This window comes from Cannabis sativa, chromosome 6 (genome assembly GCF_029168945.1).
Source record: "Cannabis sativa cultivar Pink pepper isolate KNU-18-1 chromosome 6, ASM2916894v1, whole genome shotgun sequence".
NCBI lineage: Eukaryota > Viridiplantae > Streptophyta > Magnoliopsida > Rosales > Cannabaceae > Cannabis > Cannabis sativa.
Window position 1 is genome coordinate 62,873,480 of NC_083606.1, and position 17,077 is coordinate 62,890,556.

At 32.6% G+C, this 17,077-nt stretch overlaps 3 protein-coding genes across 4 annotated transcripts; 1 reads left to right on the forward strand and 2 right to left on the reverse strand.

Moving 5' to 3' along the window:
• The first annotated feature begins 1,131 nt into the window (after window positions 1-1,131).
• On the forward strand, window positions 1,132-4,485 carry LOC115695665 (uncharacterized). Its single transcript, XM_030622722.2, has 8 exons — window positions 1,132-1,309; window positions 1,802-1,967; window positions 2,594-2,684; window positions 2,771-2,829; window positions 3,216-3,276; window positions 3,562-3,652; window positions 3,734-3,810; window positions 4,185-4,485. The coding sequence occupies exons 1-8, from the start codon at window positions 1,282-1,284 to the stop codon at window positions 4,299-4,301; spliced, it is 690 nt and encodes a 229-aa protein (XP_030478582.1). The 5' UTR covers window positions 1,132-1,281; the 3' UTR covers window positions 4,302-4,485.
• Window positions 4,486-5,697: 1,212 nt separating this feature from the next.
• LOC115724630 (receptor kinase-like protein Xa21) lies at window positions 5,698-10,519 on the reverse strand. 2 transcript variants are annotated; one of them, XM_030653961.2, is made up of 3 exons: window positions 6,796-9,547; window positions 6,290-6,714; window positions 5,698-6,171 (listed from the first exon to the last, which is right to left on the reverse strand). In XM_030653961.2, exons 1-2 carry the CDS (start codon window positions 8,249-8,251, stop codon window positions 6,317-6,319), a joined length of 1,854 nt encoding a protein of 617 aa, XP_030509821.2. In that variant the 5' UTR covers window positions 8,252-9,547; the 3' UTR covers window positions 5,698-6,171; window positions 6,290-6,316. The 2 variants fall into 2 exon arrangements, with proteins under 2 accessions (XP_030509821.2, XP_030509820.2); XM_030653960.2 differs by having other exon boundaries at window positions 5,698-6,714; window positions 6,796-10,519.
• A 4,701-nt stretch (window positions 10,520-15,220) lies between these two features.
• Window positions 15,221-17,077, reverse strand: LOC133038882 (probable LRR receptor-like serine/threonine-protein kinase At3g47570). The gene has a single exon (XM_061117378.1). It carries the CDS (start codon window positions 16,826-16,828, stop codon window positions 15,668-15,670), a length of 1,161 nt encoding a protein of 386 aa, XP_060973361.1. The 5' UTR covers window positions 16,829-17,077; the 3' UTR covers window positions 15,221-15,667.

Genomic DNA, 17,077 nt, shown 5'->3' on the forward strand with positions numbered 1-17,077 from the left:
CCCTGTGTTTTGTAAAAGTTACTAATTGGACTCTCTGTTTTGTTATATGACAAAATGGACGCTGTATTTTTCAAAATAGTACAAATAGGACTCTGAACTGATTTTTTATCAAAATAAAATTTAATAATAATCCGATCCAAAAGTGTTTTGACAAATGTATTTACACTGTCTATATCTGTATGTGTTAGGAATTGTCTTCAAGTTGGTTTTATTAAAAAAAATTTGTCGAAAATTAAGCTTAGAGTGCTATTTTTACCATTTTAAAAAATATAGGGTCCATTTTGTCATTTAACAAAACAGAGGGTCTAATCGATAATTTTTGCAAAATACAGGGTCCAAAAAATATTTACCCATAAATAGTTATGTATTTATCAATTATAAATAAGTTAAAATAATAATAAAATTTAAATATAACAGTGAATTAAAAAAAATAAAATTAAAACTATATATTAATTTGTTTATAAAGTATGACATAAAAATTTAAGTATTTATGAATAAATATTAAAATTATAATAATTTTAATAGTTTTTTAATATAATTATTTGTAAAAAATTATATAAATATAATTGAAGTTATGAGAAATATATAGAGTATTGCTATCAGATATCAGTGGTGCCTAATACCTTTTATAAGTGGCACCCTCTGATTGGTTAGCATTATTCTCTAAAAGTTATTTTCTTAAGTTATATGAGATCTCCTACTTAATTAAACTAATAACGATATGACTCTAAAAAAAGTGAGACATTAATAATACTTTTTAGCAATTCTCTTTTAATAATTGGTTCATTAATTATAAAAATAGATGTGAAAAATTAAAGTACGAATTCGAACCTGAATACAAAAAGAGAGAAAAATGGGCCAACAAAAGTAAAATACGACACAAATCCGAATACAACATAAAAATATGAGTCTACATTGACACGACACGACACGACTCATATTTTTTTAATAGCACAACACGACATATTTATATTTTCTTTTATAACACCGACATAACTCATATTTTAAAAAGTACAGTATATTATAAACCGAGTTAGCACAACACACACGAATTTACAACACTATCATTATTGAGAGAAACTTTCTCTTCCTTTCAAAAATAAAATACAATAAAAAAAATAAGAATAAAAAGAAAAAGAGGCAAGAGGGTACAAATATTGGTATGTTCCGTTGAAGAAAACCCTTTTAGAAGAAGAGAGGGTTCCATATTCATATTAGGGTTTTAGACTTTGCACCACTGTTGGAGCCGCACTTCACCTTCTCAAACTCTCAACTCTCACCATGCCCAAGTCTAAGCGTGATAGACCTGGTTCGTCTTTCTTTCTCTTTCTACGCGACTTCACTTACTCTTTTTGTGCTTAATCTGTTTCTGTTTTTGAAAAGTTGAAAAACTAATTGAACTCGAAATCAGCTTGTAGAATATTTTTCATTTTTTGGGGTGATAAAAAAGCTTTATTTTTATTAACATACTGTTTTCTTGTTGCTGTTCATGTATGAATTTCAGCTCGGTAATTTTCAAATTAGCTCGTAATTTCTCTTTTCTTTTATTTTGGGTTTTGGAGTTTTAATTATGACTATATATTGGTGCCCAGAATGCGATTTCTGTATAAACAAAGTCACACTACTAAATTTAGTTACTTGAATTTGGAATGGGATTCTGAGGCTCCATTTATTATTTTTCATGGAAATAAATTCATTTTTTTTTCTGGGATATATGGTTTTGTAATGAGAACCTTTGCATATGAAATTTTTTGACTCATTGAAATGTGCTTTTGAATGATTTTTCTGGTGTACATTGCAGTTACCTTATCTAAGACAAAGAAGAAAGGTAGGGAGCATAAAGAAGCTGTTGTAAATTCGATAAGGAAGGCTGTGGAGGAATACAGTTGGATATATGTATTCTCTTTCGAGAACATGAGAAATCTCAAATTTAAGCAGTTTAGAGAGCAGCTTAAGGCAAATAGCAGGTAGTTTTTTATAATATTTAGTTGATTTGGTTGGACAGCCAAAGAAAAATCTGGTGTCAACTTGAGTTTCGGATTTGAATTTTGTTGGGTACTTAAAATTTGAAATCCAGTGAACTTGGTGATAATAGCTAAGGGTGTTTTATTATATATATTGGTTTCTAATGATCTATCAGTTGTGTATATTGATTTTTATTCATTAAATTCATGAAGGATTTTGAGGTTTTAAATGTTAGATAGCTAAAATTTCCTGTTACTAGCATACTGGTAGTCTTTGATGTTACATCATAAAATAAGGCCTATATGTTTAAGTTGGTGCTTCAGTAGTTTTTGTAATCCTATTCTTGGGTGTGTTTTCTGCTGAAGAAAGAGAAAATGAAATAACAAAAAAATGACCAGTTATATTGGTTGTTCAGTGATTTCTTGATCTCAATTAGCTGTGTAGATATATATATGTATATATATTAAATATGTTTTTTTTATCATGATGCTTATTTGCTTGATTTGTTTGAGTGAATTACTGAATTAAATGCCTGATCTGAATTTCATCTTTTTGAAGTCAGCTCTGTTTTTCAGCTAACGAGTAGGTTAATGTTTTTTTTTACTTAGTTGCCTTATTGTTTTGTTAGATTTTTCCTTGGGTCCAACAAAGTCATGCAAGTTGCTCTAGGTCGATCCGCATCTGATGAAATCATGCCGAACATTTACAAAGTTTCTAAGGTGAGTGTTTTCTCTTTCAGCCAGTAAATTTTGACTATTTTACTAGATTTCTTTTTTGTCTCATACGTGTCTTTGTCCTATTTTAGCTTCTGCGTGGAGATGCTGGACTTCTCTGTACCAATTTGCCAAAAGAAGAGGTTGAAAGGTAATCAACAGTTTTTCTCTATGATATCCTCAAACTATCTGGGTTAAACTTAAAGATAAAACCAATCTTTCTTCAGAATAAAAGTAAATAAGAAAGCTATTATTGTCTGATCAGTCAATTTGACATCAAGCTTAATGTTGAGGATTTTGAAAGGGATTAGGCTTTGCAGCTGTACAAATTTCGAAATAATGTTCTGGTAGACTGCTTCTTTGCTTTCACCTTGGAACATGATAATGCATAATGGATGATTTCTTTATTGGGTATCTGCAATACTAAATGTGGACAGAATTACAGTTAATAAGAATGTGCATTCAAAAAACATAATAATTTGGTTTTTATGTCTTACTTCATTAATATTAAATTGTTTAAAATATATTTTTTTGCAGGATATTTAATGAATACGAGGACTATGATTTTGCGAGAACAGGAAGCTTGGCTACAGAAACGGTAATATTCATTAGTTCATTATATCTATTCTTAGGTGTAGATTATTGAGCTTAAAGTCATAATTGGTTTTGGAGTTTAAGATTTTGTTTGCTGGTTTATCATTTTTCTTTCAATATTGCCTGTAGAGTACTGTTTTCTTAAAATTACTATTAGGTTGCTCCTCTACATATTTTTTTCTCATTTCAGCTGTCATCTACTGAACTGGATTTTAACTATTTCTGTCATTATAAATAAGTCTTAACTTATTCTGCAATCATCTTTTGTACATGATTCTGAAACTCTTAGGTGGAGCTCAAAGAAGGTCCTTTGGAACAGTTTACCCATGAGATGGAGCCCTTTTTGCGTAAGCAGGGGATGCCTGTTCGTTTGAACAAAGGTTAGTATATTCTTTCCTCTTTCGCCAGTCCATTTATTTTAGACGAGCAGCTGTACTTATTTAGCCGATGTATATGTACAGGTACTATTGAGCTTGTTGCAGACTACGTTGTTTGTGAGGAGGGAAAGCCGTTGTCACCTGAGGCTTCTCGCATATTGGTATGGTCTATAATCACTCTTTAACCAACCACTAAGTTTTCTTGTAGGTTCCTTTTGGAATTAGGTTTTTCTGCTAACATCACAAGAGCGGTCTAACTGATCTATCTAGTTTTTTGCTAAATATATAGGGATTAAAATGGATTTGTTTCTAAGATATAGTCGGAAATTATAACTTTCACTGAGTGTGTTAAAGTTTCCTCCATTTTTGTTGGAAGCATTTTATGGAGAAACTAGTGAGGCCAGGTTCACTCCTAGAGATACAAGTGGCTTTTGAGCCTTTAGAACAAAAATCTAACTTGTAAATTGTAAAGCAATTGAATGAAGCTAAAATTAGATAAAATATTCACCGAAATCTCTCTTGATTTTCTATGCAGAGGTTATTGGGGACCAAAATGGCTACTTTTCGACTTCACTTGATTTGCAGATGGAGTCCTGATGATTTTGAACTCTACAGTAGAGGAACAGAAGATTCAGATGTGGAAACTTCTTAAAAAGCCTAAAGCAAAGTTTTGGTTGTTATCTTAGTTTTAATATGTTTGAGTATAAATTATTGTTCAAGTTGGAATACTACTGATCAAGAATTTTGTTTTATTTATTTTTCTCACATCTTGTGGAATGATGTGTATGTATCGATAATATTTGCAGTTAGTGACACCATAGTTTTAATGCCTTAAATATATGCTCTTAAAATTGTTTTAAATAGGTTAATTTCCCCAGGAGAGTATCTGTTCTGCCTCTGCTAATACGTTTGTCTTGTTTATGACTTATTAAAGAGAAGAGATTTAGGGAAAGCTGGAACAAAATACACACTCCCTTTAAAACAAATTACATACTGAAAATTAAATATTTTTTTTTTTAAGAAATCATACTGTTATTAATAGATTGATTAGTTATAAGACCCTTCAATGAATAATATAAAAGCATCTAAAAGAAGTGTTAAATTTGGCTAAAAATGGACATAATTGTAAGAGATAATAAGAATTATTCTATACAGGTTAATTAAGATTTTTACTTTTTAACTTTAACATGTATTAGATAATGTTCTTTATACTTTTCTAGCTGGTAAAAATTTTCCTTGAACTATTGACATTGTTAGATTTAATGATTTTTGTTTAATTTCATTCAATTTTATTATTTCAATGATTGTTTATGTACTAAACCATGCTCCTTAGATTTTGAAATCTACCAAATCATGTACGCTTTGACATATACTAAATTATGTCCCTGAACTTTCATCCATGTTAGTATTTTTTTACTAACATTAGACAAAAGTCTTTAAAACCAACAATCTTAATAGTACATTTTTAAACTACTTTAAAAGTTCAGTGAGTATGATTTGGTACATGTCAAAGGAAGATAAAAATCCTAATTAGTCTTTTACATATTATTTTTTTATTTTTTTTTTCATTTTTATAGTTTGTATTATTTTGGTGGTTGTTGTTTTCTAGTGACTTCGTTTTTTATTTCTATTCTAAAAAATCCTTAGGAAAAATATTTTATTTCTACTAAGTTAAAAAATTTGTCCATGTCTCTAGTAAGCCACTTAATAGCTATTTTGCTTTAACTTTATGTTAATTGTTATGTGAATTTTTATAAAAATTCAAAAAAAAGAAAAAAAAAAACTATTTTGAAATGAAAAAATAAAAAAAATACTTAATTATAATTATGTATTTTAAAAAGTAATTAATAACAATATTGTAATTAAAAATTTGTATTAAATTTGTTTATTAATGTTTTGTAATAATGATGTAAAGGTGGCCAAACTTAAGGAAGAAAAAGAAATTAGAAGAAGAACTAGAAAGAAAGAAAAGTAGTGACGTTTGGTTGGGAGAAAAAAAAATATAGGAATAGGAATGGGAATGAGAATAAGAATGAAATGGAATAAAATTTAAAATGCAATTGATAAAAAATTTATTAGATTTTTACTTATCATGCATTAGAATGGTTTTTCCTTCCATTTCAAAATGGAATTGTCATTCCACCAAAATGGTGGAAATGTCATTCCATTGGAATAACATTCCAGTACTACCAAACAAAGTAATGGAATGAAAATTGTTTCCTTTCCATTCCATTCCATTTCATTACCTCCAACCAAACGCCACCTAACTCCATTCGTAGATACTAAGATAAAAGGATTTGTTGCTTTATTTAGCAAACTACAAATAGCTAAATGCTTCTATAAGTTCGATTCTCTTGTACAAGACATTAAGTCCCTTCCACATTGTTTTTCAATCTTCATTTCATCCCATGTAACATGTTTGAGTGTTCACAAGTACCAATAAGTCTATGTTACAACAACAGCATCAGTCACATGTCTCTCGTTTCTCTAATCTGCAGTTGCGGCAACTCCCTCCTCTAAGGCTGCAAAATCATAAAACTATATCATCAATTAGATCAAGTAAAGTAAGCCAATTAAGTGTTTATTTTTGGCTTAAAAAACTATATTGATCTTGAATTCTTAGGCAATATATAGAACCACCTTTGTGGTTGTTGTTATGCATTATTTCTAAACCAACTCATCTTTAAGGACCAAGTTTCTAATTTCATGCAGTTTGTTAAGAGCATCATTGATTTGTATCCTGTTTCTTGGAGATATTTCCGAACACATGACTCCAACTTTGAGTATAGAAATTAATAACTCATCTACTTTTCCTCTTCTTGTTTGGAGCAGTGTGCTGCTGCTGCTGCTAGTAGTAGCTCTTTCCTCCTCTTCGCGAAAAACAAGACGAGAATCAACTACTTCCATCACTCTTTCAGGTAAAGCTGTTTTGACAAACCGGTTCAAATTCAACTCATCTTTGAAGCCTGCATATGTAGGCCTTTTCCCTGTGAAAATCTCCAACAAGAGGATACCGAAACTGTATACATCTCCTTGAGTTGTCACCTTGCTTCCCATGCCATATTCTACAAAATGGAAATCAGATTTTTCAAAACTAGGCATTGTGATTCAAAAGATTCATCTTAATGTAATTGAAACACATTTACCTGGAGCTGCATATCCAATAGTACCCTTTATTCCAATGGAACTTGTCTGGTTTATAGAACTGTCTTCAATAATAATCCTTGACAAACCAAAATCACTTACATGGGCAGTCATGTTTTGGTCAAGAAGAATGTTACTTGGTTTCAGATCACAATGTACAATATGTAATTGGTTATGGTTATGAAGATAATCTAAGGCAGATGCCACATCGATCACTATGTTTAATCTTTGAGACAAGTTCAAACTTTTCTGTTGCTCTTCTGAATTTTTTGCTGGAATAGAATGCAGCCAATCTTCCAAACTCCCATTTGGCATGAATTCATATATGAGAGCCTTGAAATCATTACCTTGGTAATCAACACCCGAGCAACCATCAATAATCTTCACAAGGTTTCGGTATCTGACACTTCTTAGAATTTCACATTCGGTCATGAAACTCTTTGTAGCTTCTCTATTTACAAGGTTGAATACTTTCACAGCTACAATTGTTTGATGTGGTCCAAGGATTCCTTTATAGACAGAGCCAAACCCACCTTGTCCAATCATATTGTTGGGAGAGAAACCATTAGTTGCTTTAAGGAGCTCCCCATATGAAATATTCATGACAGGATCTCTCTCATAAGATTTTAAAGCTTTCCTTTTTGACTTCCTAAGAAAATAGTAGATTACAGCATATAATAGTAGTAATACTACAAGGGCACAACATATAGAGATTGTCAACTTGGCCTCAAAAGACAAGTTATGTTTTCTAAAGCATTCTCTTAGTTCTAACTCAGGTATACCCCCACAAAGCTTGTCATTACCAGAAATTGAAATTCCACTGAAATTACCAAAAACACCTCCTGTTGGAAGCTCACCCTCCAGATCATTGAAAGAAAGGTTCAATTTTGACAAGGAAGATAACTTAGCCAAGTCTTTTGAGATATGCCCAGAAAGATTATTATATGATAAGTCTATTTCTTCAATGCCTTTCAACGAGTACAAAGTTTCTGGAAGAACTCCTTCAAACTTGTTATGATCCATATTAAGTCTTTGTAAGATTGTGCAATCCCCAAGGCTGCTAGGAATATCACCAGACAAATTATTTTTCGAAACATCTAACTCGACAAGATTTTTCAAGTTACCAACTTCCCAAGGCAAAGAACCACTCAAATAATTTCTGGACAGATTTAGAGACTTTGACAAAGATGACAAACCAATAACATTTGGGGGAATGGTACCATTGAAGGAGTTACTGGAAAGGTCCAACCACAACAAGCTTTTGCAATTTTCGAGACTAGAAGGGATGTTTCCATGAAAATTGTTCTCATCTAATCGAAGCTCACTCAATCGACTGAGATTGCCAATGGAAAAAGGAATTTCTCCATAGAATTCATTAGCATGGAGATGCACTCTTTCTAACATGTGAAGTTTACCAATGGTTTCAGGAAGAGCTCCTTTTAGCTTATTGTCATACATAAGAAACTCATTTAAGCTTACTAGATTTCCAATACCAGGTGGAATAGTTCCTGATATCTGATTTCCTTGTTAGACTTTTATTTGGGCTTACATTAAATTTTATTGGTTTTATTAAAACTTGGGTTGATTGGATAGTTCTTTGCTGTGTTAGCCCATGTTGTTGGTGATCAATTGTTAATGGGCTTAGCATCTGTGAGTAAAGTCTAGGTGAAGCAGAAGTGTGGGCTTTTCTAGTTGACTGAAGCCTTTGATGAGCAGGCCCACCCCAACTAGGGTTTTGTAGCTAAGTCCCCTCCCTAACTCTATAAATACATATTGTCTCATCACAATTGTATACCTTTTGATAATCAGAGAAAATAAACTGCTTCTGATTTAGAGATCTAGGGAGGAAGACTTAGTTGATAGTATTGCACTATCAAATTGGAGTAACTGCTGTGGATCAATCAGAGATAATTGCTATGGATCAATCAGGTACACATACTCAATTATCATATACTACTATTGTGTTCTATGCTATATACAAATAGATCTTGGGTTAATTGTTAATTTATTTAACATGTGGTATCAGATTGCCTATTGTATATGATTTAGAACCTATAATTAGTATAATTAATTTGTATATGTTAATTATCCATAATTTCATATCAATTTCGTTATTATTTTATGTGTAATTTTTTGTTTATAAATCTTAAAACTTTAGGGATTTTATTGATCTTTAAATTCTCTTTCAATTGATATATTATGTGTTTGAATTCATAGTCTATATTAAGAGAATTTTAATTTTAAAGTTTTAGGGTTTATATGATTATAATGTGAAATTTTAATTGTGTATTTTGATTTTATGGTTTTTAATCTAAAATTGATTATAGATATCTCATTATTAATTGTTTATGAATGTTCTTAAATGATTAATTTTGTATGGTAATTAAGATTGATATTCCAAATCAATTTTTTTATGCTCTTTATTTTTTGGATCGCTTTTCTTTAGATCTATTGTTTTTTAGTCTTTAATACCCGAAATTAGTAGCATAGATCAATTAGAAATTCAATCCCGAGCAAAACCCATCCAAATTCCGGTGTTTTCGTCGAGTTTTGGCCGGAAAACACGACCAGACCCGGACTGCACAACCGGGTCGCGTGACCCGTTTCCCAGAACCGGCTGGAGGAAGAAGACAACTCCCAGCCGCGAAGCCCACTCGCGCAGGCGGCGCGTGGGGGCGCGTGGGGCCGGCTGGGAGGTCCGTTTTCGACGATTTTTTTTTTCAGCGTTATTAGAATTTAATTTCTGTTTTTTCTATGATTTTTAATTAATTTTTTGACTCCGTTTAATAATTATTATTATTTTAATGATAATTATGTAGTTAAAAATTATTAAAAATATTTTTTGATAATTTTTCGAAATTTGTCAATCATAGAAAATTTTTTGAGTTTCTTCTCGTTCCATAAAACATAGTCACTCTCTTATTTAATTTGTCTTGACTATGTAATCTCCACCAATATTCTTTATTTCACATTTTTCCATTAATTGTTGTTCTAAAGTTATAAAACTTGATTATTTGATATAAAAAATAATGTGTTATGGTGGACACTTTATTTTTTTTTATTATTATCAATATAATATAAGCAATTATATATCTCTTTTGGAAATTTGGTTGAAAATTATTAATTTTCAATGATTGTTTTATCACCAAATTTCACATGTTGAAGAAAATATTATATTTTTGGTTGACTATATGTGTAATTACTTGCCCAAAGGTAGTATTTACATATATTAGTTCACATTCCATGAAGTGAGTTAATATTAAATGTATATATTTTAATTATTTGCCCAAAGGTAATAATTTAAATATATAAATTTATTATTATTTTTTTGCTTGAATTAATACATATTTTTAAGAAATTTATTTGCCCAAAGGTAATAAAATTCTTAAATGATATGTATTTTTTCTTTGTTGTTAACTTCATGAAGGTAAATCATGTGTGTGTTATATTCTCACCCCAAAGGGGAGTTTATAATGACCAGTTGATTCTACAATATTTTCTAATACATTGCTCATATTGCTTATTCAAGTTTTAATTTTTGAATTTTTCAGTCTCCTTTTCTGTGAACAACAATAATGCTTCCATCCATATTTTGAATGCTTCCAACTACAAGACATGGAAACGAGATGTGGAATTTACTTTAGGCATAATGGATATGGACTTGTGCCTACGAGAAGAAAAACCTCGATCTTACCGACTCAAAGATACCGCCGAGAGAACTCATCATGCACAATGGGAAAAGTCAAGTCGTCTTAGTCTTCTTACTATGAAAAGATCCATTCCTGAACATCTATTGAGTGGTTTTCCAGACACTACAAATGCCAAAGAGTTTTTCAATGCTGTAGAAAAATTATACGACACTGGTGAAAACGCTGAAGCTGGACATCTTATGGATGAATTGACCACCATTAAGTATGATGAATTAAAAGGAGTGCGAGATTTTATCCTGAAATTGGTGAATGTTCAGTCCAAGTTGAAAGATCATAATATTCCTCTTCCTGACTCTTTCATTATTCATCGAGCTCTTCATGCTCTTCCTGCCTCTTTCAGCCTTATCAAGACAGCCTACAACACTTACAATCAAACATGGACTATCGGCGACCTAATTTCTCAGTGTGTAGCTGAAGAAAGCAAGCTTAAAAGGGAGAAGAATGAATCTGCTAACTATGTTTCTCACCTCAAGCCCAACAAAGGAAAAGGAAAATTCAAGAATAAAAATGATGGTGCTACAAAACAGAATGGTAATGGTAAGGAGCATAAGAATAAACAGAAGAATAACAATGGAAAGTCCAAATACTCTAATGTGAAGTGTTACTTTTGTGAAAAATTGGGGCATCGGAGAACGGATCGTCACAAATTTAAGACTTGGTTAGAAAAGAAGCAAGCACAATCGGGTAATCCATTGGCATGTGTTTGTTTTGAATCTAATCTAGTTGATGTTCCTATTGATTCTTGGTGGTTAGACAGTGGTGCTACTGTTCATGTTTCTGCTTCCTTACAGGGGCTAAGGGATCTCAGGAAGCCAAGTGAGAGGGAGTCCAAGCTTAAAGTGGGCAATGATGTTGGAGTTGACGTTATCTATGTTGGAACATTTATTCTTGAATTACAGTCTCGTGATAAGATTATTCTGAACAATACTTTTTATGTTCCTACTTTTAAAAGAAATTTAGTTTCGCTTCCGCTTTTGGTTAAACAAGGATATTCTTTTCATTTTGCAAATGATAATGTTGACATTATGCTTGACTCTCGAATTATTGGAAATTGCTTTTATTCTGATGGTCTTTACAAGTTGTCATTGGCTCCTTTAGATTCCTCTTTTAATGTTGTGAATACTGTGGGTAAAAGACCTCATATTAAGGAAACATCCTTATTGGTATGGCACAAAAGAGTGGGTCATATTTCCAGAGAAAGGGTTGATCGTTTAATTAAATCTGAAATACTTCCTCCTCTTGATGCTTCTGATTGGGATACTTGTGTTGATTGTACTCGTGGAAAATTGACTAAAACAAGAAAGAAGACTGCAAATCGCAGTCAATCTTTATTGGAAATTACCCACACAGACATCAGTGGTCCTTATTCCACCACGTTGTGCAGAAATAAGTATTTTATCACTTTTATCGATGATTTTTCTCGTTATGGATTCACCTATTTAATTAAAGAAAAATCTGACGCCCTTGATAAACTCAAAATTTTTCGAAATGAGGTTGAGAAACAATTAGGAAGAGTCATCAAAGTTGTTCATTCTGATCGTGGAGGAGAATATTATGGTCGTTATACGAATCCGGACAACACATGGGGCTTTTTGCGAGTACTTACAAGAAAATGGTATAGTTGCTCAATACACTATGCACAGTTCACCGAGCAAAATGGCGTTGCCGAAAGGAGAAATCGCACTCTCATGGATATGGTTAGAAGTATGATGAGTAGAACAAATCTTCCGTAGTTTTTATGGGGTGAAGCACTTATGATCGCAACTTATATTTTAAATCGTGTTCCCGATAAATCTGTTCCCAAGACCCCTTTTGAGTTATGGGTAGGCGGAAGCCTAGTCTTAATCATCTTCGAGTATGGGGTTGTCCAAATTTGAAGTAAAGATTTATGATCCTAATTTGAAAAAGTTAGATCCGAGAACAAATCGCTGTTATTTCATTGGTTATCCAATGCGCTCAAAAGGCTATCGCTTTTACTGTCCTACTCGTGGTTAGCGAATTGTTGAATCTCGAATCGCTAAATTTCGGAATTTGATGTTCTTGAAAAAGATTCCTTCAACATCTCTTGAAATGGGGGAGTCATCTAAAGGAATTTGTATTCCTATGTCATTTTCAAGAGATGATAATAGTAGTCTCCATCCTACTCCAGTTGGTAATGCTCCCAGTGTTGATGAATATATTGCTCCCGATATCGAAGATGATGAAGGTCCTATTATTGATGAAGGGCCTATTAATGATGAAGGTCCTATTATTGATGAAGGGCCTATTAATGATGAAGCTCCTATTGTTAATGAGAATCCTGTTATTGAAGAAATTCCAGTTGTGGAAGATGTTATTCAAAACAATGATCAACAAAGAGAAGTTATTCCAGAAGTACCTCCTCTAAGAAGATCTCAGAGACAAAAGAAGTCAACAAAGTGTCATGATAATTTTGTTTATCTTGGAGAAGGAGAATATCATATTGATCATTTTGTGGATCCTGTCACTTTTAGTGAAGCACTTAATAGTCCACAATCTTCAAAATGGTTAGCAGCTACGGATGATGAGATTGACTCCATGAAGAAAAATGGTGTATGGGAGCTAGTTTTATTACCTGATGGTTTTAAACCAATAGGTTGTAAGTGGATTTTAAAGGCTAAAAGGGATAAAAAGGGACAGATTGAAAGGTTTAAAGCGCGTTTAGTGGCTAAAGGCTTTACTCAAAGAGAAGGTATTGATTACACTGAAACTTTCTCACCTGTTTCCACTAAAGATTCATTCAGAATTATTATGGCCTTAGTTGCGCATTTTGATTTAGAATTGCATCAAATGGATGTTAAAACTGCTTTTCTGAATGGAGAATTGAATGAGGAAGTCTATATGTCTCAACCTAAAGGCTACAAGGAGAATGGAAAAGAACACTTGGTTTGCAAGTTGAAACGATCCATTTATGGTCTCAAACAGGCATCTCGCCAGTGGTACTTGAAGTTTGACCAGGTTGTGACATCGTTTGGTTTCGTAGAGAACAAGTTTGATCAGTGTATTTATATGAAGATCAGTGGGAGTCGTTATATTTTTCTTGTTCTTTATGTAGATGACATTTTACTTGCCGGCGGTGATTTGTCACTACTAAATGAGACCAAAAATTTTCTGTCTTCCAATTTTGATATGAAAGATCTTGGAGAGGCATCCTATGTTTTGGGGATTGAGATCCATCGTGACAGGAATCGAAAAGTTCTTGGCTTATCTCAAGAAGCTTACATTAATCGTGTGCTCAAAAGGTTCAACATGGATTTATGTAAAGCTGGTTCTGTTCCTATTCTGAAAGGGGACAAGTTCACTAAGCAGCAATGTCCTAAGAACGACTTGGAAAGAGGAGCAATGAAGAACATCCCTTATGTAAGTGTAGTAGGGAGTTTGATGTATGCTCAGGTTTGCACTCGACCTGACATAGCTTTCGTAGTAAATGTTCTTGGGAGATATTTATCTGATCCTGGCCTTGATCATTGGGTTGCAGCCAAGAAAGTTTTGAGATATTTGCAAAGAACGAAGAGTTTTATGCTTGTGTATAAGCAGGTTGACAATCTTCGAGTTGTTGGTTATTCAGATTCGGATTTTGGTGGTTGTGTAGATGATTTAAAGTCAACTTCGGCTATATTTTCACCTTGGCGAGTCTTTGCTATTTCTTGGAAGAGTGTCAAACAGACTTTGATCACGTCATCTACTATGTATGCTGAGTTTGTTGCATGTTATGGGGCATCTTTGCAAGCTTTGTGGCTGAAGAATTTTATTTCGGAGATACGAGTGGTTGATTCTATTTCCACACCTATGCTAATCTTTTGTGATAATGATCTTTCTTTGTTTTCTTTTCAAAGAATAACAAGATTAGTAGTGCTTCTAAACACATTGAAATAAAGTATCTCACTTGTCGAGACTTGGTCAAAAAAGGAGACATTGTTATTGAAAATTGCAAGACCGAGTCGATGTTAGCTGATCCTCTAACCAAAGGGTTAAGTGCCGTGCTGTTTAATAAACATGTTGTTAATATGGGCATTTTAGAATCTTTTGATCTTTTGGGTTAGTGGGAGTTTTGTTTTCTGTTTGTTTTTAGAAATTATTATTTATAATTTTCTGAATAAAGTTATGAACTACATTTTATGTTTCAATATTTTTTATTATTGAATGGATATGTTTTCAATTATGTTTTGTTATATTCTCGAGAATGATTGAATTGAAAGCATGTGGTTCATATTGTTGTGATCATTGTCTTTTAAATTTATTTGCTTATTGACAATGATATGTTGTTGGCTTAATTATTTAAGCAAGTTTAGTGACACTTACTTATTTTAAGTGGTGTATGTTTAATTTCACTGGCTTATTTATTAAGCATCACGATATCAGTGAAATTGAGGACTGATAAGGATATTATGTTATTTTAAATTGATCACATGTTGAACATAATTCCTTACCACACTACTAGACTTATTGACCATGTCGATTTAATACTTTGGTATTTGTGATTATGAATGTCTTTTGTTGAGCTAAAAACAATATGACCGTCATAGTTCATTATCAAAGGTTAAATTGGACCGGTATGTTGAGATGCTATCAGAGAACTATCATTTTTTAAAGTGGCCACAAATGTTTTCCTGTTGTTCAACCCGTGAGTCGTTTTCAAACAAAATTATTTTGATATATAATATATATGTATTAAAATCAATGTAGCCCAAGTGGGAGAATGTTAGACTTTTATTTGGGCTTACATTAAATTTTATTGGTTTTATTAAAACTTGGGTTGATTGGATAGTTCTTTGCTGTGTTAGCCCATGTTGTTGGTGATCAATTGTTAATGGGCTTAGCATCTGTGAGTAAAGTCTAGGTGAAGCAGAAGTGTGGGCTTTTCTAGTTGACTGAAGCCTTTGATGAGCAGGCCCAGCCCAACTAGGGTTTTGTAGCTAAGTCCCCTCCCTAACTCTATAAATACATATTGTCTCATCACAATTGTATACCTTTTGATAATCAGAGAAAATAAACTGCTTCTGATTTAGAGATCTAGGGAGGAAGACTTAGTTGATAGTATTGCACTATCAAATTGGAGTAACTGCTGTGGATCAATCAGAGATAATTGCTATGGATCAATCAGGTACACATACTCAATTATCATATACTACTATTGTGTTCTATGTTATATACAAATAGATCTTGGGTTAATTGTTAATTTATTTAACATTCCTGCCATTGATAGTGATTCGAGTTTACCCGAGAGGTTTACTAAGGAACTAGGCAACACTCCACCAAAGTTACAATTTGAAAGGTTAAGCTTTTCAAGGCTACTACAATTGGCTAGATCAGTGAGAAATTTGAGGTCATCATTGATTCCACTAGTTCCAAGATCATTATCAGCTAGCCATAGCAACCGAAGTTTGTCCTGATTTCTAAAAATATTTGGAACCCCTCCAAAGAATTTGTTGTTGCTAATATCAAATATCAAGAGTTTTGAAGTATTAGAGAATGAACTTGGAATTGAACCACTAAACTGATTTTCCCACACATTAAAGTATTGGAGATTTGGTAAAGTAAGACCTATGTTATGAGGAAAGCTTCCTTGAAATTTATTCTTACAAAGAGATAACAAACTAAGATGTGAAAGATTATAGATAGACTTTGGAATTGTACCTGAAAGCATATTATCTCCAATACTAAGGATAGTTAAGCTCTTCAATTGGCCTAGTGATTCAGGAATTTCTCCCTCTAACTTATTGATCCTCAAGGAAATTTCAAGAAGAGTTGAAATATTCCCAATATGTGGGGGAATGATTCCTTCTAAATTGCTGTTCCTGATGCGAAGTTGTTCCAACTTAGTTAAAAATCCTAGTTGGAAAGGAATCCTACTCATGAAATTGTTGTAACTCAAGTCTAGAGTTCTCAAGTTTGAACAATTTGATAAGGTGGTTGGTATTTGACCTCTTAGTGAGTTGTTTGCCAATGTTATAACCCTCAACCGAAACAAGTGACCAATTTTTTCAGGTACTTGTCCTTGGAAACTGTTGTTTGAAAGATCAAGAACTTGAAGAAAACTAAGGTTGGCAATAGAGGAAGGTACGTAGCCTACCAAACTCGATGAACTCAAGTTCAATTGTGTCACTCGTTGGCGTTTGCATGAAACTCCATGCCACATGCAAAAGTGTAGAGACTCATTCCAAGAGCTTGTTACTCCAAAAGGATCACTCACTAGCTGATTCTTAATGGCTTGTAAAGCGAGCTTGTCTACCTCGTTTTGGCAAAGAACAAAGCTGTAGATGAGAGAATAATAAAAGCAATAGATGGATTTGGATGCAGCTTTCATTTTGGATTGAACATAAGGTTTATTGGAATAGCAGCTTTGTCTAGTAATTTGGTTTAGTTAAAAGAAGCTGTGTATATATGAACATCTAAACTTTAGCCTTTTCAACATCCATAGCATAAATTTCAACACACCCTGTCCTACTCTTAGTCTATCTAAAATGAACCATTTTTCATCCTTGAAAATTGTGAACTTTATCATTCGTTGTAAATAATTAAATAAAAATTTATATATTTTATGAGGGGTTTTTTT